This window comes from Lontra canadensis, unplaced genomic scaffold (genome assembly GCF_010015895.1).
Source record: "Lontra canadensis isolate GAN:19392208 unplaced genomic scaffold, GSC_riverotter_1.0 scaffold6, whole genome shotgun sequence".
Lineage (NCBI taxonomy): Eukaryota > Metazoa > Chordata > Mammalia > Carnivora > Mustelidae > Lontra > Lontra canadensis.
In genome coordinates this window covers 37,268,674-37,293,380 of record NW_022631000.1, presented here as the reverse complement: position 1 = coordinate 37,293,380, position 24,707 = coordinate 37,268,674, and the positions used below count along the sequence as shown (strand labels likewise).

The 24,707-nt window shown below is 39.5% G+C and overlaps 1 protein-coding gene across 1 annotated transcript in view; it reads right to left on the bottom strand.

Annotated features, from left to right (window-relative positions):
- Window positions 1–24,707, bottom strand: part of LOC116864732 (IQCJ-SCHIP1 readthrough transcript protein) — a 721,490-nt gene that overhangs the window by 517,321 nt on the left and 179,462 nt on the right. Inside the window, exons 2-3 of the mRNA XM_032852613.1 lie at window positions 15,277–15,341; window positions 8,601–8,681 (exon numbers count right to left, since the gene is read on the bottom strand). Of these exons, the coding sequence (XP_032708504.1) occupies window positions 8,601–8,681; window positions 15,277–15,341 (146 nt within the window). The remainder of the gene's footprint in view (window positions 1–8,600; window positions 8,682–15,276; window positions 15,342–24,707) is intronic.

Here is a 24,707-nt window from a genome sequence, read left to right as displayed (position 1 = left end):
AAGCTATAATGTCCAGAGCAGAGCTTACAGAAGAAGGAGGACAGAGATCTGATGATGCTTAACTACCTGGGTCTAGATATGCTTGAGGTATGTGAGGCCCTGGATGTTTCTGTTAGGTGATTTAATATAATCTCTTTTTTATAAATAAGTTAGTTTGAGTTGAGTTTCTTTTACTTGCAACCAGAAGTCCTCGACAAGTTACAGGAAACAAGATGGGAGCTAACTGACAGACCTGACATTTGGAACAGATCCCCTGTCTTTCCATCACATTGTGTTCCCTCCTCATGGTTTGGCAAAAGGCAGAAAGGGAGAAGAAAGCAAGGTGATGGATTTGGCTTGTCACATATTGACTTTGAGTAGATAAGTAGAACCCCTATTTGTTTAAGCCTGTTAAATTTTCTATGTGCGACTAAAAGCTACCCTAACAGACAAGCCGTGATTTCATTATTTGGTGTCTGCCTCAACCCTGTATCCTGATACAAACCTGCCCAAACGCCACTGAAGGGCCACTGCATGCAACAGGCAGGTTTCCCACAGCATTTGCCTGTATCTCTAGCCTGCTTCTACTCCATTCCAGTTTCTGCCTAGTTTGTAAATCCTGACTTCATTTGATTGTTGGTACTTCTTAAGCATCATGGACTTATGCCCTTATGGATCTTTCTGCAGGTTTCTTCACCTCAACAGTCCCCAACTCCTAACTCCATCACAAATGGCATTTGGGTAACTTGGGCCTTGGCTCTATAACACTCTTCTTTCTGAAGACTGAGAAAGCACTCTAGAAATAAGGCACCTAGAGACTACTGAGTCTGAAAGAGAACAGCAGCTCTCGGAGATATTAACCATGCATAAAGAAGAGTGTCAGAGTGAAATAAGTCAAGCAGAGAGAGTCAATTATCATATGGTTTCATTTATCTGTGGAGCATAACAAATAACATGGAGGACATGGGGAGATGGAGAGGAGAAGGGAGTTGAGGGAAATTGGAAGGGGAGGTGAACCATGAGAGACTATGGACTCTGAAAAACAACCTGAGGGTTTTGAAGGGGCGGGGGGTGGGAGGTTGGGGGAACCAGGTGGTGGGTATTAGGGAGGGCACGTATTGTATGGAGCACTGGGTGTGGTGCAAAAATAATGAATACGGTTACGCTGAAAAGAAATTAAAAAAAAAAAGAAGAGTGTCATATTAGGCTAATCCAGACAACTCTTTTCCAAGAAGTCTTCTGACTCCACTAGACTGTGACTATCTTAAAGGCAGTGTCCATCATATTGTCACAGTTCTAAAAATATGGTAAGTAGGTGATCAACAAATACATTCTCCTAACATTGTGCCCCAGAAATAACTCAATAAATCTTCAAACAAGAAAAAGTTTTCCCTAATGAGGAAGTGTGCTTAGAAGATAAATGTGTTTATTATATTCAGCAGCTCTGTGACCTCTGTTTGGAACTTTCCTATATTTTCCACCTCTTCATGGAAGTTCTCACTGTGCTCATCCAATCTTCTCCCAAGTTCAGCGAGTACATTTATGAGCATTATTTTAAACTCTTTATTATACAAATTACTTATCTCTGTTTGATTAAGGCTTTCACTCCCCCCTGAGGCTTTATCTTGTTCTTTCATTTGGAATATGTTCCTCTGTTTCTTCATTTTGCTTGACACTCCCTACTGGTTTCTAAGTGTTAGATGAAACAGCCGCTTCTCTGAGTCTTAAATGGTTGGCCTTGTGCAGCAGGTGAACTCTGCCCTAGCTGTTGGCTATCTCTCAAACTTTGTGATTGTCCAAGCAGCCTGTTTTATTTTAATAGTTCCCAGTAGTGGAAATTGTGCCAAGACCAGTCAGTATCCTAAAGAGGAGGATCATAATCAGAACCTAAATTCAGGCTGACTAGAAGCCAAACCCTTAGGCATCAGCCTTTAAAGTATGCAAACATATACGTTCCTGTGGGGCTATAATTGTAAATTCTGCTGGCCTCCAGAACCAGGTGATCTGGAGATGTTTCCTGGGTGACAGTAGCGAAATCTGGGGCTCTAGATGAGTATATTAGCTCCTCTCTGGGAGATGTGGGTGAGCTGCAGTGAGGTACAGAGAAAGCACAAAGATGGCATCCCCAGGCTTCTATTCCCTGGGACCATCTCTGTAGCTTACAGATGTGTGCCAAATCTGAATTCTGCCCCTAAGGCCCACGCTCCAGGTCAAGCAAACAGACCTCTTTCACAGAGAGGCTAAGAGTGTGCTTCATCTGCTGCCTATTCAGGGCCCCAGAGTGGTAACCTGCCAAGAATTGTCTCTCCAATTGTTACAGTCCCCTAGGACCCAGGAATGTAAGCTTCCCTGGCCACCAGAGCCAAGCAATCAAGAGGTTTCCCCTGGGCAGCAGCCACAAAAACCAGGGCACTAGATGTAAAGACTGGGACACCAGACATATAATAGCTCCCTTCCAAGACATGTTAGGACTCTGGAATGTGGCAGAAGGAGAGTTTAAAGATAGTGCCTGCCCTCTGAGGTCTTAGGAAAGGTTGACAGTCAGTCCTTCAATGTGTATTTAATTAAAAGTCTGCCCTTCAGGCTGCAGCTATGACGATAAGCTAATAGACCTCTTTCACATCGATACTGAGCTCCTGGGTCTGTTGCTCTTGCTGTGCCCTGGGGGTGGTAGCTCTTTAAGACTCCTTCTCTGTTGGTTACAGTCCTATGGGGACAGCTAGTACCACCAGAGCCAGTCAGTATAGAGATATTCCCTGGCAGCAGCAGCAAAAATCTGGGCCCTAAACAAAGGTATAAGCTCCTTTCTCCAAGATTCCAGTGTGCTGGAGCAAGGCAGAGGGACAGCACAAAGGTGGCATCTACTGGTCTCCATTCATTGAGGTCCCCACTATACGCTCCCAGATAGGTTTAAAACCAGAAGCCTGTCACTCGGGCCAAAGCTCCTGGACCAGCAGCAAATAGACCTCTTTCTCAGAAAGGAGGATATGTGTTTCAGTCAGCTGTCTGTGCAGTGTCCTGGGAGTGGTGGTCTGCCAGGAACTCTCTCTAACTGCCACAGTCCTATGGGATACGGGAATATCAACCCCCCTGGCCTCCAAAGCCAGGTGATCAAGAGGTATTCCCTGGGTGGTGGCCACCAACACCAGGCCATCCAATCCAGGCCAGCTGTCCTCTGGGAGATACTGCTGTTCTGCAGTGCAGAAGGAGAACACAAAGATGGTACTCACTGACTGAAGCAAGAAAGAGGGGGAGTGCAAAGATGGCACCTGCCAAAAACAGAAAAAAAAGAGAGAAAGAAAGAAGGAAGGGGAGGAGAAGTCAAAGGAGGAGAGGGAGGAGAAGAGGGAGAGCGAGAACGAAAAGAGAGAGAGAAAAGAGTGAAGAAATAAAAATAAAAAAAATTAAAAAGATGGTGCCCACTAGCTTTAGTAAGGCAGAGAGTAGGAAGAGGGTTCCACCATTCTCTGACCCCAGAGAACACACCAGCAGGCCTCTGGCTCTCAGACCCATACTTCAAAATTAGGACACCAGTTTTTTTCACATGAAGTCTGGGCACTTTTCAAAGGGCTACTTCTGCATGGGACCCTGGGACAGGTGTCAGCACACGGGCCCTTTAAAGGGCTGAGGGTGAAGCTCTGCCTCACCCTCAGTTGGCCATAACCCTGCAGGTGTCATGGGCACTGGAACCCCTCTCATCTTCAAAGCCAGATGTTTTACAGACTTGTCTCTCGGGTGCTGGTCTTAGTAGTTAGGGTACCTGATGCAGAGTAAGATCCTTCATTCTTCAGGAAGAAGTTCTGTGTTTTGAATTTCTTCCTGTTTGTGAGTCCCTGTATTGGGATTGGGATTTACAGCAAGATTATGTCCCAGCATTTCCTACCTGTTTTGATGTGGTTTCCCTCTCATCTGCCTGACTTAAAGGGGTTGCTCCGCCAGTTTTGGGTTGTTTTTTTTTTTTTTTTTTTCCAAGGGATATTGTTCCATAAATAGCTATAAATTCAGTATGTCTATGGGTGAATTCAGAGTCTTCCTGCATTAGGCATCTTAAACTGGAACTCCCCAGAAACTAAGTGTGTTTAGAGACATATAGGTTTTGATCAGTTTACTTCTCATTAGTTGTGATCGTTGGGTAAAATACTAAAGTTATTGGCCTACATTGTGCTTACTCACAAAACAGGAATAACAATAACCTCTGTGAAATTCTTGAAAGGAACTAAGGATAAGGTATCTAAGTCAGTCTCAAACTTGATAAATAGAGGTCTTAGAAGATCATCATAATTACTTAAAAAAAACAAACACTTTCAGAAATTTTAAGTAATATGTGCTAATCATACATATTAGTGTGATATGCTGGATTCCTAAGGATCCTTAAGGGCAATATTTCGTTAGCCCAATTTGGCATAAAAAACATGTTTGAAAACAGTATAACTCCATGGAAAAGATACATTAGGTCATTTTTTTAAAATTTTCTCATTGAAAGCTTACTACAATCCTTTTTGACAGGGTTAATGTTATTATTTTATAGAGGAATGCAACTGTGGCCGATAGGCAAGCAGTGTTCCCACGTTCACACAGTGGGTACAGAGCAGAGCTGGGATTTCTCCTATTTGCTCTAACCCCAGGGTCTATGCTCTCAGCCATTCTTCTCTCGTTTCTTCTTTTAACTAAACTTCTGATCAAACTTGATGGGCATAACTCTCAAATGAATGATACTTAGCAAGGCTTTATTGAGAAATATCTTTGAAAGTCTTCTGGGAATTGTCTTTTTACTGTCTGTCTGTGTTTCTCTCTCTCGCTCCCTCTCTTTTATAGACTCTAAAGGTTATTTCATCACCAAATCATCAAATACATTAATAAAAAAATGAGGGAAACTGGACACATTTAACAAGTAGATGTTCAAAAGATGACTTGTAGTCAATAGATGCCTATATTGTGCATAGCAAAATATTTATTTTGCTAGAACATCAGAGAGGGATTGCACACAGTTAGTGAACAACTGTTAAGTGATGGTTTGTATTCAGAAGATGCATTGTAGATCTTACTACAACAGGCAAGATGTGACCCCCACGTGAAGGGCAGCAGTTTTATGGGATTTGGAGAGTCCATTTCCTTCCTTTCAGTCAGGCCACTGTGCTGAAGCCTGTGTTCCTTGATGTGTGCCTTCAACCCCAGGCCCTCAGGCAGCCTTGCCTCTTAAGAAGATATTTGTCTTTAGTCTTAGACTTGTGCTGAGGGACTTTGCTGTGGTACTTTCACTATTACTTTTGCTTTCACTGAATTTTCTGACTTATGAGGCTTGCCTTTGCTTGATCTTCAGAAAACCTGCTTTTCACCTCCCTCAAATGACTTTTTTATTAATAGCTGTGCAACCTTGATTGCTTTTTCCCTTTTGACACAGTCCTTTGATCCTTCAAGTCTAAAACTCAAAATTACCCGTGAACGGTTGCATTCATGAACCAGGCAATGTACCCTTCCCGACATTTCCTCTAAATTCCACCCCTACACTCACATGTGTTCTTTCCTGGCAGGTCTTTACTTCTTTCATTGACACTTTGCACTCCACAAAGAGGTTGAGACTTTCTTATCAAATTCTTTTCTTTTCAGTTGGGCTGCATATGAGGAAACAACTGAGAGTCTTTCCTGCCCCACCCAACCCCCACCTCAAGTTCTCACTAGTGCAGGTATATGATGGAGGCAGCCCACACTTGAGAACAGTCTCATCCTCCTTATTTTCTTTTATGCTCACAGATTGGCCCGCCAAGGTGCATCCCACCTCAGGGCTTGCAGAGGTTGGAGTGTCCAGAAAACCTTCATTGGAACCTTCTAACCCTCTCCGCCTCGTCAGGGAAGGGAGAGGAGAGTTTCCAGGAAACCAAGCAAATCTTATAATGTAGTAATCCTCGCTTCACTCACTTCTCTCTACCCACTAGAGGAAGCTAGATATTCAGCAGGTTCCCACCAACAAATCCCAGAAGACCCTGAGAGAAAACCTATGAAGTCTGACAGCGACTCTGGAACCTGGCACAAGGCCCCATCTTTCAGATCCAGTGCTCTGCAGGACTAAAGAAAATCCTTTGGGAAGTGGGAATGAGGGTTTGCCAAGATCCACCCTGTTGTGAGGATGCCAAGGTCAGTCTGAGGGAGACAATCCCAGCAGAGCAAGGGGCACAATGAAAGGCACAGCCTGCATCATTGGTGGAGACTCAGGGGAGACCAAATGACCCTTCTCCCAGGGCCCCAACACTTAGAGCTATTTTTAAGGAAACAACTGACAAGGAGCTAAGTGTTACCATTAGTGGGAATCCTGGGGCAGTTGGGTGTTTAGCACATGAGGGATGGGAGAGGTAATATCAAGGAGAAGGGGCAACTAGAAAGAGGAGAGAATACAGAGGAGAACAAGCTGCACAATTGTAGGAAAGATCTAATGTGTGTAGAGGGGAGATGTTTAACCTGTCTTGAGAGTTAAGAATTTAATAACCAGATTAGGCAAGAGTCACTGAACTGGACTAAATTCTCCGATGGGACTCAAATTCCATTATTGGACAAGATTAAGCTTTCACTTCCTCATCCCCCTCCAGTGAGTGGAAATGGGGTTCGGTGTTATTAGAAGAGATAAAACCATTCTGTTTGCACCTCACTGAGCTGAGACTCCTCTATCAAGCCAACCACAGGGAAAGTCCCAGACTTTCTGAGCTGGCTGGAATCTCAGACAGAGAGATTTTTTTTTTTTTTTCTTGCCTGCTCCTCTTCCTGGCACCTGCCCCTCTGCCTACATATTAGGGATGCTGAAAACCAAAAAAGACCAGACAGGTTTCTTAGCTTCATTTCAGCATTCAAATCAAACACTCCTATTTTTCACACAAACAACTTTCCATTCTAGCACTTTTTCATTTAAGAGGATGTTATCTTAATGAGAAAATTCCTAAGAATAAAGCAACCTCTGTTTGAAAACTCACATCCTCTGTAGTGAGGCTGACACATTGCTTGCATAAAATTTGGTAGCCTGATTTATTATTCACTTAGTAAGCATGACACAGAGCTTCCTAGGAAGGGACCCAACAGGTTCAGAAGCCATGTTTGAACTTTATCTTGAAGGTATCTCTATGTTTTCACTCAGAGACAAGCTTTTTATTGATAACCAGGGTTAATGTAAATTGGCAGGGGTTTATGTTAATATTTGCTTTTATCCAGCAGGATAGTATATATATGTGCACCATTTCTGTTCCTAAATCCATGGCTTATTGTTCTTCAAAGTTGTACACCTCAAGGCTCCCTTCTTGAGGGTGACTTATTTTCTAAAGGATTCCTCTTTGGGCTTTCCTGCAAATGATCAGTTATCCTAGCCAACCTCAGACATGTTCAAATTCTCAAATACATGCCTCTCAGAGTATTAAGCTGTGTGTATGCACACACACGCGTGCGCATGTGTGTGTGTGTGTGTGTGTGTGAGAAAGAGAGAGAGAGAGAGAGAGAGAAAGATTACATAGGCTCTCACTGAAAATTCTTATATGCACTCCCGAGGGAAAATCAGAATGGGAAAGGATTACAGAAAGCAAGCATAGTTTAAAATTGCTACTGAGGTGATTATACGTCCCTTCTCTACTTTGCACTCCACAAAGAGGTTGAGACTTTCTTATCAAATTCTTTTCTTTTCAGTTGGGCTGCATGTGAGGAAACAACTGAGAGTCTTTCCTGCCCCACCCAACCCCCACCTCAAGTTCTCACTAGTGCAGGTATATGATGGAGAAAGGTGAAGTTACCAGTTTCATTTTTGTTAATATTGAAGTGTTCTTAAAATCATCTCTCTTTTTTTTTTAAAGATTTATTTATTTATTTGAGAGAGAGAGAGAGAGAGAGAGAGGCTGTGAGAAAGGGAAGGGGCAGAAGGAGAGGGAGAAAGGGAATCACACTCCGTGGAGGAAAGCAGACTCCGTGAGGGGCTCCTGACATGGGGGCCCCAACCCAGAGGTTAAAGCAGAGCTCAATCTCAAGACCCTGAGATCATGACCTGAGCTGAAATTAAGAGTCAGATGCTTAGCCAACTGAGCCACCTGGGCGCCCATTCTTAGCACTATCTTTATATAACAGCCATTTGTAGTTGGGACGGGGATTCACATTTGGCCTTATTAAGAGAGAATAAAAAGGAAAATGACAGGAAGTGAAGAGGAAAAGAAGAGATTTTTTCCAAAATATATGGATGAGAGGTGCAATGGAAATAGGAGGAAGAGGATTAAAAGTGTTTAGGTATTTAATAAAGAAATGGCCCAATGTAAAAATAGCCAAGTTGTTCCATGGTAAAATTAACCAAGTTACTAAGATGAAAGACAGCGGCAAACGCTAGTGGATGCTGAAGAGGTGCATTCTGCCTTAAAAAGGGAAAAACCAAGAAATGAGGACGTGATGACAATAAAATAGTCCCCCATATTATCCAGTAGATGGCGCTGTTTTCCCAAAACAGTTTTGTTGCCTCTCAGAACAGAGGAAATTATCGTTAATATATAGATGTGAAATATATAAATGCTTAATTCGTGTATCCCCAAATTCCAGAGTAGTCTAGAAGTTAAAAAAAACAAGAACTGCAAAATTACTGCTTTAATGTAAACTTTGAAATAACTTACATTTTCACCTTTGATTCCAGGGGCTGCAGATTGAGGGGATACTTTTCAATATTATTCTCCGTATCCATGGTCAGCTGGTGACTAGAAACAGAAATAATGTCTCAATATAGCTGAATCTAGACAACCTACATAGCAATAAAACTGCTCATTTATATTTATTTGAAAAAGCAGATAGACATCCAATTTTGTTCATTTTAATTAATTCAAAGAGGCCTAAATGTTGCTATTGATGGATAATGGATAAATAACCATATCATAAAAAGAAAATATTGTTTTACCTTTTACCTTTTCTATTCCTTTGATTTTTTCCTCTTAGTTCATTATTCATACTTAAGGCATGAGAGTCATTTCTTTTAAGCAAAGAGGAAAACAAAATATTGGGCCGTTTAGGTGGGGCGGGGGTAATATAAGGAGAGTGTTACAAATCCCATGGCATTGTCCAAGTTGTAAAGGAGATTTCATTCATTCTCACTCCAATAGCACCACTGTCATTGAACCTTTCCTCCTTTCATTCTGTAAGCTTTGCAGAGCTCTCACTATGAGAAAAGCATGAATCTCTGCCTTGGAAAACTCCTGGCAGGGGTCTATAGATATAGGATCAGTGCTCCTCTGGGCTTATTAGGCAATCACTGGATGCTACAATGATCAAGGAAGATTTCATGGAGATGGTGGTAGTTGATGTGGGTTTTGAAGAATGGACAAGAATTAAGTAAGTTGAGATGTGAAAGGTAATACATATGAGAGAGATATTAAAACAAAGGATTAGGGGTGATAAAAATCAGCTATTTTTAGACAATAAAGAGCAATTTGGTGAAAGTGGAGGATAAAAGTAGGAAATAAGTTTGGCTAAGCAGAAAACCAATAGTCACTGGCCACAAATTACATATAAAACACTATCATAGATATTATGCATGTATTATCTTAATTCTCACAGTAGCCTCTACCAATTATTTTCCCCACTGTACAGCTGATAAATCAGAAGCTCAAAGAGATTATGTTCTTGTCACTATACAGCAGAAGACACATTGAAACTCAAGTCTCACAACCACAAAATACGGCTTGAAGGATTTTAATAACATATTTACTAAACTTAATCGTACTGAGTGGTTTTCATAGGTCAAATATTTGGCATCCCGATCCATTACATGCATGTGCTAAGGGTGTTTGTGTGTGTGTGTGTGTGTGCGCGCGTGTGCACGCATGTGTGTTTAAATGGAAACAAAAATTTCAGGGTACATTATTTCCTCAACTACATGTAATGTATGCTGATATCTTTTATTATATTTTAGATTTTAAAAATTATATTTCAGTAGTGACCCATCAAAGTGATTTAACAAACCATCAGTGGATTGCTATCTACAGTGTGAAAAATTGCTGCAAGGGTGCCTGGGTGGCTCAGTGGGTTAAGCCTCTGTCTTCAGCTCAGGTCATGATCTCAAGGTTTTAGGATTGAGCCCTGCATTGGGCTCTGAGCTCAGCGGGGAGCCTGCTTTCCCCTCTCTCTCTGCCTGCCTGTCTGCCTACTTGTGATCTCTATCTGTGCCAAATAAATAAATAAAATCTTTTTTAAAAATTGTTGCAGGGAAACCTAAAGCTTTTGGGGTAGGGAAATTTGAATGGGATGTTTAAGGATGTTGTGGGAGTAAGAAAGGAGAATGATGAAAAATATTTAGGAAGGTATTCAAATTGGTCTGATAATAAAGACCAGGACTATGGTTTTAGAAAAGAAAAGAAAAAGATTAAAAGCAATGTGCTGAAGTTATCTAGGATTTTCTCCTCTTTCCTCTTTCGAAAGGAATAACCAAGAGATGGGGAAACACATAGTGGACTAGATAAATTCCCATGTGGCCTATGTAGATGGTGCCATCAGCACAATATAGCTTTGTGGTTGCCCAGCTGGGATGTCCAGAGGTAAGGGAAAAAAACACTCTTGTTTGCTCTGCACCATTCATATTCTGGGTCCCTTATTAATTCATCCTTATTCACTCATTTGTAAATGTATTGTATGTCTTCTGTATGTGTCAGAAACGATGCAAAACACGAATGATATAATGGTGAAAACACTAGACATGGTCCCTGTTCTATGATTTTACAATCTAGGAGATGATAGATATTAAACAAATAATTACAAGTGTGATGGATGCTATTATAGGGGAAACACAGAGGGACCTAATCCAGGGTTGATGGGCACGGAAAGTCTTGTTTTTACAAGTCTATGATCTTGTAGGGACAATAGCCTTATAGTAAAGATACTTTAAGATTTTGTTATTAGGGGTGCCTGGGTGGCTCAGTGGGTTAAAGCCTCTGCCTTCGGCTCAGGTCATGGTCTCAGGGTCCTGGGATTGAGCCCTGCATCGGGCTCTCTGCTCAGCAGGGAGTCTGCTTCCTCCTCTCGTTCTGCCAGCCTCTTGGCCTACTTGTGATCTCTCTCTGCCATATAAATAAATAAAATCTTAAAAAAGAAAGATTTTGTTAATTAAACCCCTTAATAGCATATTAGCAAACTGGGCAACAGAGATACATGTGAGGTGTTGTGGGTCCTGTAGTTATGCAGCAACCAAATCCAAAGCTCAAGTTTTCATAAAAAAGAAAAAAATTACAACATTAATAAATTTGCTAATTTGGGGTTATAATTTATATAACCTCAACAAACTCTAAATTAGGAGTACCTGTAGGTTTAATTGGATAGCTTTAGCTCATTCCATCGATAATTACCTGTGGGTAATAAAATGATGATATGTGAGGTGAATGTGTGACCAACAATCACACATTTCCCACCAGAAAGCTAGCCTGATTCAGTATTTACAACAAATAGCAATCACCCTGAGGTCTTATTTAAGTTAATAAATGATTATCAAAAACAATACAGCCATAAGCAGGCTCTTAATTAATAGTCTTACTAATTACTCTTCTGTCTATGGGCACACAGGAAGCTTTACTGAGTGTGTGTATGTATGTGCACAGAATGCACAGGTTTGGCCCTACATACAGTCTCCAGTAGAACAGCGCTGCGGCTTACCCTCCCTTCACACTGTCTACCACAAAACCCTGTTGACCATTCAGAATAAATGTAATGTTCCAAGGGGGAATAACTGATCAACAGCTATGACACCACTATCACTTAACTTACAGTCATTTCAAGTAGCTGAGATGATTTACATCAGCACCTAAGTCAGCTACAGCTATAATGAAATGCCGAACTGCTCACTCAAAGTATACCAATTTTTCAATCAAGTCTGACAGCTTTCAAGGACACAGCCCCACCCAAAGCCAACCAGGAAAAAGCTCTAGAATTCCAGGCAAATGGGTATAGGTTGTTAAGGCTGGGAGCCACTGTTTTCTCTCTGTCCTGGACAAACATGAAAGGGACGATTACCCCACACGCCTGTGTGCTTTGAAGGGAGACTTTAATTCCCATCTCTGGAATTCCTCAATCATGATAAGGAAAAATAAGCATGCAAAGATGATTGGCCATTTCCAGGGGCTTTTAGCTTCTCCCTGCTTCTGGGTAACAAGGAAAGAATAGGGGAGGAAAGAGGAGGCAGAAGCCCACATATCTGCCATTAATCTTCACAAATCTTCCTGAGAGCAGAGAGCTGGGAAAGATACATGCTGGCACTAGTGAAAAACTGAATACAAAGTTGTGGGTCAATTAGCAAGGAAAAAACTTCTGGAGTTCACTTCTTATATTAAAATCAATAATGAGATACCAACATAACCAAATTTAATAGATAAAAGTGATAAGGAGAACAAAAGCAAAAGAAATGTAGATAAAATTAAATTTCCTTACAACTTGCAGTCTATTGACAAATACCTAAGATATGCAGAGTATAATATTCCTCAGGGAACTCCTGGCTGCCTTAATAATGTTGATGTTTTGCTAGAGACTAAAAGGAACTTTAATTTGAGAACAGCCAGACCTCTAGGATCCTGTAAGTCTTCTTTAGCATATGGAAATCCATGTAGAAACTTTCTTTATCTCTACCCTCTCCCCACAACCTAAAAGTATATAATCAAAAGCTCCTCAAGATCACAGTGCAACTCTTTCTACTCACCGGCCCTATTTCCATGCTTTAATAAAAACACATTTTTGCACCGAAAATGTCTCAAGAATTCTTTTGTTGACCGTTGACTCAGTGGCCCCATGTCAAAAGGGCTGAAAGTCACAGAGAAAGTGTGTCCTAAGAGAATTAAGTTACATGAGATTATTGAATAACCAAAAGGAATCTAAAATGTACCAAGACCACTGGTTCTCATCCCTAGCTCCTCATTTGAGTCACATGAAGTCAGCTTTTAAGAAATACTAATTTAAGGACTTCAACCCCAGTGATTCAGATTCAATTTGTCTAGGGTGGAGGTTATGCCAAAGCTTATTTCATTTTTTATTAACTCCCAGGTGATTCTAAGGGCATCCAGGATGAAGAACCACTGATCTCCGTAAAGGAAAACCTTTCTAGTTACACAGCCAAAAACTTTTAAATTATTATTGTTTACATATTGCTAGTGGTGATGAGGGGGGTGGGAACTGAACTAATTTATTCTTAGTTATTCATATTAATAAGAGTACACATGATAAGTATAAATTAAATCTGAAGATAACCCAGAAACTTCATTTAATCAAAGGGCTGAAACTGTCCTTCAAGTGATAACATGGCAAATTCTTAGAATCATGGAGACAGAATGAATCTGAAAGTGTCTAGTCCAAACAACCACAGGGCTGGAAAGAGAAGCTGACATGGAAGGCCTGGTGCTATTGTGCACTTCCTATTTAATGCTCTCACTAAGAGTGTCAAGTCAGTGTTACTATCTTCATTTTTAAAGATGAGGAAGCTGGGTTCAGGGGAGTTAAATAATTTGTCCAGACTCACAAAGCTAGGATAAAATCAGAAAGAGGAAATCACATCCAAGATTTTCCATTTTCAGGAATGCTTTCAATAGCACTTCAGATGGATGGGCATTTCACTCTTGGAAACCCCTAGTATCTGTCATTTCACTCCTTAACACAAAAGTCCATTCTGTTGGGCAGGCAGCATTTTTATAAAAGTTATTCTTTTTCTGAGTCACAAAGCTGTCTCTCTATAAGTGCTGCTCACTGATTCTTGTTATGCTCTCTAGAGCAAGAAGGGCAATTTAGCCCCTTTTTAATAGGAAAATTCCTTCAAATGTTTGAGGAAAACCATTATGTTCCCTCTGAGATTTCTTTTCTCCAAGTACACATACTCAGCTCTTTGTAATAGTTTCACATTATTCCAGAATCCCCATAATTTTAATTAACCTCCTTTGATGCTTTTGAGAAGGTCTGTATGGTTTTTATTTTATTTTATTTCATTTTATTTTACAAAGACAGAGAGAGAGAGCACATGAGTAGGGGAGAGCAAGGGAGGAGGAGAGAGAGAATATTAAGCAGGCCCCACGCCCAGAGTGGAGCCTGAGGAGGGGCTTGATCTCACAGATGCTGAGTTCAAGACCTGAGCCAAAATCAAGAGTTGGACGCTTAACTGATGGAGCCATCCAGGTGCCCCTGTATGTGCTTTTTAAACGTGATGACCAGAGCCATTGGTGACACCCACATGGGCTTTGCACTGGGACTTAGCTAGTGGTTGAGAGCACTGGTGGCATCCAAATTCTCACCCTCGCTACTCTGAGCTAAATATACTTAGATAAGTGCTGACAGCTCTCTGAACCTCTTTCCCTGTCGATAAAATGGAAATAGTACCTATGTCAAAGGCTGTAATCAGAATTCTATGAGGAAACATCTGTAAGCATTCACGAATATGGAGGATATTGCAAATGCTCAGTAAATGATAGTTAATTTTTTCTTTTATCTTGACAATGCGTGGCTATTGATCAGTCTTATGTTGTGGTAATATTTTTAGAAGCCATATAAAATCATGGTCTCGTGTTAGTAGCAGATAAGACCTCAAAGCATCTAAACACAAACTGAAATCAGAATATATCCCTCACGTGCTCTAATTGCACAATCTAAAACTCTAAATGAAAAATTCACTTGTGGGGGCGCCTGGGTGGCTCAGTGGGTTAAGCCGCTGCCTTCGGCTCAGGTCATGATCTCGGGGTCCTGGGATCGAGTCCCGCATCGGGCTCTCTGCTCAACAGGGAGCCTGCTTCCCTTCCTCTCTCTCTGCCTGCCTCTCTGCCTACTTGTGATCTCTGTCTGTCAAATAAATAAATAAAATCTTAAAAAAAAAAAAAAAAGAAAAATTCACTTGTATCCCTGTTAAATTTCATGTCTTTCTTGCTTTTTTTTTTTTTTCCCAGCACGGTTTTGTTCCATTCTGTAATATTATTTTAAATGTCCATTCTATCGGTCTTACTGTTGTTACTTTGTCCTTTTTGAAAATTTTATGACTGCCTTCCATACACGTCATTGATTAAAAGCCAAAAACACGGCAGGATTGTCAAGTTTTAAGCCTCAAACATAGCACCACATCTCCATGCATCATATTATTCTGCTAATCAGTATGGCTTGTGTTTCATAGCTCAACTAGCCATACATCTATCTACTGTATCTCAAATAAGCCATATTTCTGAGTCCTGATTACAACAATATCATAAGAAACTGTGGAATTTACTTATTCATTTTTGTCTTGGCAGGTATTTTTTTTTCTTGCAAGCTTTTTAACCTCAAACAAAATAATTTCTTGTATTTTTTACTTACTTTTCAAGTAAATATTTTCCATCATTAACTTGTTCTAAAGGATTCTGCAATCTTTTCATTTCTTCCTGTGAAAAAGAAAAGAAGTATAAATTGACCCCATGTACTTGTGGGTAATAATATTTGAGTACAAATGTTTGCAAATTGAGATAACACACTGCTGAGAGTTCTGGACTTTGCAATGGATAAGTGCTTAAACATACAATAAAATTTGATCCTTGATCAAATTAGAATACAATACTGCCAAATTGTGTGATTTTTTTTATGCCACTAAAGATAATGCTTCCTGTTATTTTCCCAGAGTGGGGATGTGTTTATATGGATCCACTCACGTTCTTCCCAAATTTACTCTGTCAACAGTGTTATGTTTGCTGGTTGCTGGGTGAAGGGCTCTAATGAGTGTGTGCTGGGTTTGGCCATTCAGCAGTCATCCCCTCCTGTCTCTTGGTAACTCTAAGTACACTTGTCCCTGAGTCACAGTACGCAGAAATGCACCACACACACACACACACACACACACACACACACACACACACACACATCCCTTCTCTGCATTTTAGGCACCCATAGTCTCTGTAATCCCATTCTTCAGGCCACAGGGATTAGTTCAGGGATATGACAGAAGCCACTACTTGCCTCTTCACAAAAACTATTAACGTGCCAAGAGGAAGCCCCAGTTACACACATTTGTCCCTACAAGACCATCGGGACGAGTCTCAACATGCTTCTAAGCTACCAGAACTCCAAGTCTCCTAGGTCATCCCCCATTACTCATTTTCTTTAACTTTTTACTGCATTGTGTATCCCAGAATTTGACCCTGTCACCTACCTTTCTCCAATCCCTCCAAGCTTTCCACTGAGCCTTTTGGAATTCATAGTCTGTCATTAGCAAAATCCTCTATCCTCTCTTTGAACATTCTCTTTAACTTATTCTGACTGTACCCTGCCTCACTGCTCTGGGAAGAGCTAAGTTTTTGTTAAAGCAAGAAGATCAAAGAACCATTTAGAAAAGAGTTTTAGGATATAGAGGACTTTGCTGATGACACATTTGGCTGAGTCCCTGAACACACCATCTCTCCTGCAGTCCGCTTAAGAGGCGGTCATTTCTATCCCACATGCTATACTCAGCACAGTCTGAAGGAGGTATGGGACCCCATCTTCCCCTCATTGATTCATCCAAATCCTCCTCACTCCTATGAAATCTTAGCTCCTCTGGAAGTATGCCAGGAGTTTATCGTAAGCATCTGTCCTCTTCCCTATCAATCCTCACTCCTTAGGAGGTCTTATCCAGTCCTATGGCTTTAAATTTATATTTGCACCTGACCTCTCCTCTGAACTCCTCCCTTCTACACTACTTTCTTACTTGACAGCTCCAGATGCATGGCCAATGGGCATCTCAAGTTCAAAACCAAAGTCTTGATTTCCTTGCCTTCACCCTCCCACCCCAAACTCATTCTTCACCACTTTTTCCTCACTTTAGCAAATGGCATCACTATTCACCTAGATATGCAGAGATAAAACCTAGGAATCAGGCTTTATGCCTTTGTTTCTCTCACAACACACAATCAGCTAATCTTGTTGATTCAATTTCAAAATATATCCAGAACTGACCTCTGCTTCTCAGTGTGGTCTAAGCGAACTCTGAGTCTCTTATCTCTGTTTCCCATATTAAGTCAATTCTCCTTACATCAGCCAGCTTCACCTTTTAGTACCTAGCCTTTTACATTTTAGTGCATAAAATGCACATACCATAAACATACTTTTGACAAATGCATACACTGGCAGAACAACCACCCAAAAATGAAATAAAGAACATTTCTCTCTCTAGAAAGTTTCTTTCCAATTCTTCTCTTTTAATTCCCCCTCCTGTTCTGATTTCAATCATCATAGATTAATGTGGCTTATTCTAGAACTTCATATAAAATTATCTATTCTTTTGTGTCTGGCTTAATTCACTAAACATTATATTTTGTAATTCGTTGCTCAACCGATATTTATTGTTTAAACTGCACTTTGTTACCTAGAGAAGAATTTCTATTTTTTTTCCTTCTGAATTCTAGAGTATAAAGATTTTTGAAGTGTGAAGAACCCTGGAACAAATGCAAATATTTGCTATGGTAAGAGCTACTAACTGGAAGAAAAAGATAACATAGCAGAAAGGATGAAAGCCAAGGAAAACAGCTAAGGAACCAATGCTCTAGTGATGCTGTGAACATCTTGGTCAAACTAGAGCTGGAAACCAGCATACTGATAAACTTGTCAGCTTTATGAGCCAATTCTCTCATTTGCTTAAGGCACTTTTGGTTAAGATTTCTATTATCTTTCAGTTGAAAGAATCCAAACTCAAAAGTGACAGTATGAGCCATAACCTAGGGCTACTATATACAAAACCCTAACTTAGATGAGGCATGGAACTATAAAAGTTCAGAACCAGGCAGTTCTTGTTTATTTTGTTTTGTTTTGTCAGTGTCTTAAAACATGTGTTATTCAGAAGAATAATGGATAAAGCAGGTCATGGTCTTCAGTTCCTTTTTATTAAATACTCCTGCTTTTATATCCAATACTGGTATAAGAAACCTCACATGAAGAATAATTCTGCATCTTCTGCAAAACTGCTCTATAAGACACTGTATGTTTTGTTATAGTTTCTCTCATATAAAAGAATAAAATTTTAGGATTTACTAGGAGGTGATATTTTCCCCTTCTGATACAATATTTCACTTGTCTTCATAAACAATAACAATTTATAAGTCTTACAGAGGTTGCTTATTTTGCCTTGAAGCTTAAGCTAAATTAAATACTCCATTGTCAGAACTACTTTTTCCATGCTGTTAGTAAAATTATACTCTGTTCTTACACTATATGGTGTGTGAAATTCTTTATTTTTACTTTAACTCTTTTACATGTGCGCTTTTCATAGTAAGTGGAAGCCAGCAGGATAGCGGCAGAGTACATATGTGATAAATGGGTAAGAAAGAGAAAGATGATTGATAGATAGGTAAGTAGGTAAACAGAACATCTTTTTCACTTCTATACGTGGCTTTTTATTTTCAAGGTAAAACTAACTCTTCAGTACTATAGACACTGGTTTCTTACTCTAAGAACAAGTCTCCATATTTATCCTCTATTTTCCATCAAAACTCCAACTCTCCCATCTAATCTTTCATCATATCCCATCCCACCTCTAGTGACATAGCAATAGATGAAGCAGCTGTTATACAGAAAGGAAACAGATGGAATAAGAATCCATAAAATCCTGAAAACCAAAGGAGGATTTTTAGGTCATAAACTTGTTCTTTTTTTACCCCCTGGATTATGATTAGGAAAGAGACTGAGCTGTTAGTAGTCCCAGGACTTTCTTCTCTAAGATGTGCCTGTGGCGTGCTTTCTTCTTTTCCTTTTCCCTGGGGATTTGGGGAGCAGGAAATAAAGGGCTTTTGCACTCTGTGCCAGCCACTCTCCTTTCCTTGGTTCTTTCATTGCAGAGATCTTGCTGTGTGGGGAGGGCTTTGATGCAGCACTTTATTCAATCTGACTATCCACGTTCTAGGAAATCATATTAAACATAAGGTCAATGACTAACAAGAGCTTTCTGAACAGCTGTTCTGCTGACAATTTAGAGGATTGATTTCATCATTTGGTTATTTAAGCTAACTATACAAAAACACTTCAATTCAATTGGCCTGGAATTTCCAAACCATGTCCTCATTTTCTTGGAAATGGATAAGAAAGGTGCTTGCTCAACAGATCTTCACTTGGAATTTAACTTTTTGAAAGTTTTGTTTCAATTTACCATTAAAAACATATACAAATTGGTCTTTCCCATCACTGGTTTCTCCCACTAGTCCTTTTTGTCTCTGATTTCATATCTGGAAATGTCATTTCCCTACTAGAAACCAACAGTAGCTCCCCAGTGCTTTGAGGACAGAATCCAAATTCCGCAGTCAAGGTCTGGTGCAACAGGGCCCAGCTGTCTCTCCCCATTCTACCTCATATGCCCTGCCCCACACACTTCGTCCCTAAGTCTGGTCATATGAAACTTCACATAATCCTGGAACTCACATCCTCTCTTACTGGACATTCAATAACAGTGTGCCCCCAATTATTCTACTCACCCACTCCCACTCTTCCTTCAGGAAGTCCCCAACATTATTCTTTCCCAAAGAAGCTTTTGGAACTCAACAGGAAGGTCAGTTACCATATCTTGCTTCCTTAGCAAACTATGGTGATCCCTATTTTAGCATTACCTCTCTACCTGATGCATCCTGCCACCCCACCACTAAGATCTTTGAAGTTAGGGATGGTGACTTGCTCACGATGAGATGCCTATTCCCCAATAAGCCATTCAATAAATATCTGTTGAATAAATGAATAATAAATGAATTGAATGCATTGCTCTAACTGAAGTGAAAAGAAATCTTAGTAGCTTAATGCTCCTAAAAATCCCAAGAAATTGTATGTCTTCTGCTGACTCTTCTCTACCTCTCCCAATAAGCTTTTTTTTTAAACCATTCAGTAACTTTCTTTTTTATTTAACATTATATTTTTCTAGCTTTACTGAGGTATAATTGACAATTTAAAATTATATATGTTTAAGGTGTACTATTTGATGATTTGATATATGCAAACATTGTGAAATAATCACCATAATCAAGCTAATTAACATATCCATCATGTTATAGTTACCCTTCCCTCCTTCCTTCCATCCTTCCTTCTTTCTTCTTCCCTCCCTCATTCCCTCCCTCCCTCCCCCCCTTCCTTCCTTTTTTCCCTTCTCTTTTCTTTCTTTTTTTTTTTTTTTTTTTTGGTTTTTGGTGGGGTAAAAAAACACTTAAGATCTACCCTCTTAGCATATTTCAAGTATACACTACAGTATTGTTAACTGTACACTGCTATTCATTGGATGTCTAAAGCTTACTTATCTTGCATAACTGAAACTTTGTTCTGCTTGACCAACATCTCCCTATTCATACTCTTGACTCATCCCCACTCTCCTTTGAGTTCTGGGAGGCTCAAAATTTTTAGGTTATATGAACCTGGCCCCTTTGTCCTGTGGCCTTGGATAGGATTTGAGCAGTGGGCGGCACTGCATAAAATCAAAAGTTAGCAGAAGAGAGAAGTTGGATTACTTACTCTCTTTTCTCCGGTCTCTCATGAAAGCACAGACTGGTGTTACTAGAGGCTACAGCTCGCATGGAGTGGCCTCTCCCACAAGGTGGTTCTTGTCCATAACTGCTCCCATTTCTTGCCCGTTCAAGGCCTTTCTTTTGTTTTCTTCCTTTCCCTTCCTTATTATTGCTCTTTCTAGCTATTGACAGACCCAGATGCATCACCATCCCTTGTGATTTTCCATACACTCTGCCCATATCCATGTAGCCACTCCATTAACTCTTTCAATCACTCTTTTAAATGAGTCATATGTCTTCTTACTGGACTCTGGCTGACATGCCTCAAGGATCTTAACTTTGCTTTTGCTAGAATTATTCAAGCATAACCAAGACATACAGTATTCCATATCCTTAATCTTATTTTCCCAAATAAAACTTGTGTTACAGGAGGCTGTGAAATGGGAGGCTGTACAGTTAGGGGGCATAATTGATTGATTATTTGCCAAAGCCTATGCTTCGCAATATCATAAGAGTTGTTTTGAAGTAACTTGGATGTAAACTGCTAGACTAAATGGCAGATGCTAGATTTTGTTCTTTTGTGTCTGGCTGTCCCTCCTACCTTACTCCTGCTGGTTTTTCTCCTGTCACAGACAGGAGAATATAGCTAAAAGGTTAGGTCAGTTCATCTTTGTGGCTACTTGGTCAGTACCTTAATCTGCCCAATAATAAGATATTGTTCTTTTATTATTTTTTCTGTCCTTGCCACTTCTATTGTCTAAACAAGCAGGATATGTCCTTTGAACAAGTTTAAAATAAGAAATTCATTCAAAATTATTTTTTCTCTAAAGTGCACTTATATATTTTTTTTCCTTTTTTATTTTTATTTTTTATTTTTTTAATTTTTTATAAACATATATTTTTATCCCCAGGGGTACAGGTCTGTGAATCGCCAGGTTTACACACTTCACAGCACTCACCATATAAAGCACACTTATATTTAGACACCAAACTTTAACCTTTCTGACTTATACCTTGGCCATTTTATTCCCAGCATATCCCAGAGCATTTAAAGTAACTTAAAACATGGAAACAATCTGCAATTTACTTCATTGTGTAGCTATGGGTGACAAGGCCTGTGCCACTTATATACATCATTTTTTTGTGTGTTGGAAATAATTTCATGTTAACCTAAAGGTAACTATTTAACAAAAGTTAAGAGCCAAAATTACTTTTGACTATTCTATCATTCAATTAAATATCACCAATCTTCCTTACTGCCCCCTTCCATTGGCCATTTTTAAATGGAAATGTAATAAAGGCACTAAAAAAGGGGTTACTAATGTTTGCATAATTTGGAAAAGTAGAAGACACAAAATCTATACTAATTTTAGCTCTGCATCATTAAACATGAAATATTGATTATTGCTCTTTACAACAGAATTTATGAAGCTAGCTAGGCTGCTGTGTCCACATAAAGTGATTCTGATGCTTTGCCCTCAGATCTCAGTGGCTGTAAATGATGCTCCTCGGTGACAGCTGGGAGGCTGGCATTCTGATCCACAGCCTTAAGAGATACATTTCCCAGATTAGACCAGGAATGACCCAGCTGCACAGCCCAACTTCAGAAAATTAAATTGGAGGGAGTCCAACCTCTGTTGAAATAACTGTGTGAATTACAGTGTTTCCATGGGCCTTGTTATAATGTAAATGCACTTTACAATTTACTGTCATTTCCCTTCTACTCCTGCTGTGAATACGGGCATTAATAGTCATCTCATATATTTAAAGGCAAAATGGCATCAAAAATAAAAATGCAAGATTCATGTTTTCTCCCTTGGAAAGCAGAGACTAAATTCCTTTCTTTTTTGCTTTTGCCATTTTTTTTTAAAGAGCATACTTTTTGTTTATGTATTATGCATTAATGGTTTTTATGGCTGAGAGACCTGTAAATTTCACACAGGAAGTTATCTTACAGCTGAACGTGAATTTCTTTGGGAGGAAAAAGTGGCTAATAGGACATTAACAGCTCAATTAAAGGATTCATTCAGGTAAGTTATGGGCATATGAGGTAGAAGACTTAAAAAGAGATTTGCTTGTTTCTAGCACTTTAAGGACATTTTGAATGTCCAACAAGATGCAGAGGGGCTGTGATTTTATAGTGACAATCACTGAGTGAGGTAGTTCCAGGCCTCACTATGCCAGTTCTCAGTGGCATTTTTATTTGCTACCTCATACACAGTAAAACTTACAAACTTATCTACATAAGATATGACGATGTGAATTGTTGTGATAGCTCATTTTTTATTCTTGTTTGACCAATCAGGCTATGTTCATAGGCATTAGGACATAAAATACCTTTGACTGCCAATTCTGAGAGTGCCAAATACCTGAACTCACTTGAACAGATGCCAAAGAGAAACATATTAAGTAAAAACCCAGTTATGACTGTATATGTCATTGGTCACCTTGGATCTGAGCTGATTTCAGACTTTGAGATTCTCATGGAGTAGAAGTGAGGAAGGAAACTCATCTGGAAGAGTATACCTACCACCACACCATCCACATCAGCCCCTTGCCCTGATGTGAATAATTACCTACAACTTCATGCAGATGCACCGGATGGCCCCAGTGGATCTAAGATTGTCAGACAGGTATTTATTTTGAAAAATACCACTTAAGCTAAACATCCCCTTTCTCCTTTCCCTAAGATTATGCATGGTCTCAAGAACTTTTGCTAGTTTTAGATCACAGACATTCTAAAATTATCATTATAAAATAAAATGCTCAGGGGTGCCTGGATGGCTCAATGTGTTAAAGCCTCTGCCTTAGGCTTGGGTCATGATCCCGGAATCCTGGGATCAAGCCCTGCATAGGGCTCTCTGCTCAGCGGGGACCTGCTTCTCTCTCTCTGCATGCCTCTCTGCCTACTTGTGAGCTCTCTCTGTCAAATAAATAAATAAAATCTTTAAAATAAAATAAAATACTCAGCTCATTACAAAAAGTCTAACCACTCCTACTCAATCTAGGATGTGAAAAATTAAAATACTATTAGTAATAATTTTAAAGTAATCACTCTACTCAAAGTTAATTCAGCTTAACAGCTAGACAACCATGAAAACTCAACTGAGACTGAAATACTAAGAACAATCACTGGGGTATAGATATTTTTACATCTTATATATTTCTATATTCTGGGGGAAAAGTCCTAGATACCATGCATTAAGTGAAAAATTCACATGCACACAAGCATAAATGTGTACATGCCATCAAATAAACAGCTCTTACAATGCAGACAATAACAAAGATGGATTAGTGAATCCATACACCAACTCCAGATTTCCTGTGCCAAAGGACAACAACAAAGTACAGGTAATCAGAACACCATATAACACCCAAATCATTTATATCTGATTCTAAAATGTATTTCATTATAGTGTAGCAAATGCTGTTCACAGATTAGATTTTTTCCTAGTCCAAGTGGAAAATGAATTTGCAGTTCTTATTTTTTACCAAGTGATATTATGGGGAAACAACCCAAATTCATGCTGGGAAGAGCTCTCCTAACATGCTGTGCAGTACCACAGACTTGTCCTCTTTCTGTTCCTTCCACTATCACCCATGGTTGGGACCGTAGTGTTCTCATCAGAACCATTACATTGGATTACCTAATTGTTTTTCTTTAGGTACATTTCCAATAATTTAATTCTCCTACTCATAAACTCTAAACAAAAATAATATCCAGGGGTAAAAATATTTTTAATCCCACAACTGCAGTACTGCTCCTTCTATACCTTCCAAAATCCCTTAAAGTTCACTTCAAATGCAATTTTATAAATTTTAATATTTCCTTCCATATTTAATGTCATGTCATTTCTTTGAACTACTGTTATCACTACTAACATTTACTGAATTTTACTAGGTTCCAGGATCTTTATATAAATTCTTTTAAAAATTATGACTGAAGCCCCATAAAAATAGCAAAAGATGCAATTATTATTCTCATTACTTGGATAAGAAAACAGACTCAGAAAGATTACAAAACTTGACCAAGGTCTTACAGGAAATATGGCATGTCAACCTAAGCAGTCTGATTGCAGAATCTAAACTCTATCCTCTCCACTCTTTTCCCATGAATGACATAGGACATGCAACGATGTGAGCAGTGGCAGTAATTCACCAATGAGGCCTATAAACAAGAAGTTGTAGTGTTCTGCAAAGTATTCAGATTTCTTATCTGAACCAGACTTGTCATCTACTTGCTGTGTCATCTTAGATAACACTCTTTCTAGGTCTCAGTTTCAACATTTGTAAAATGATAACGACAAT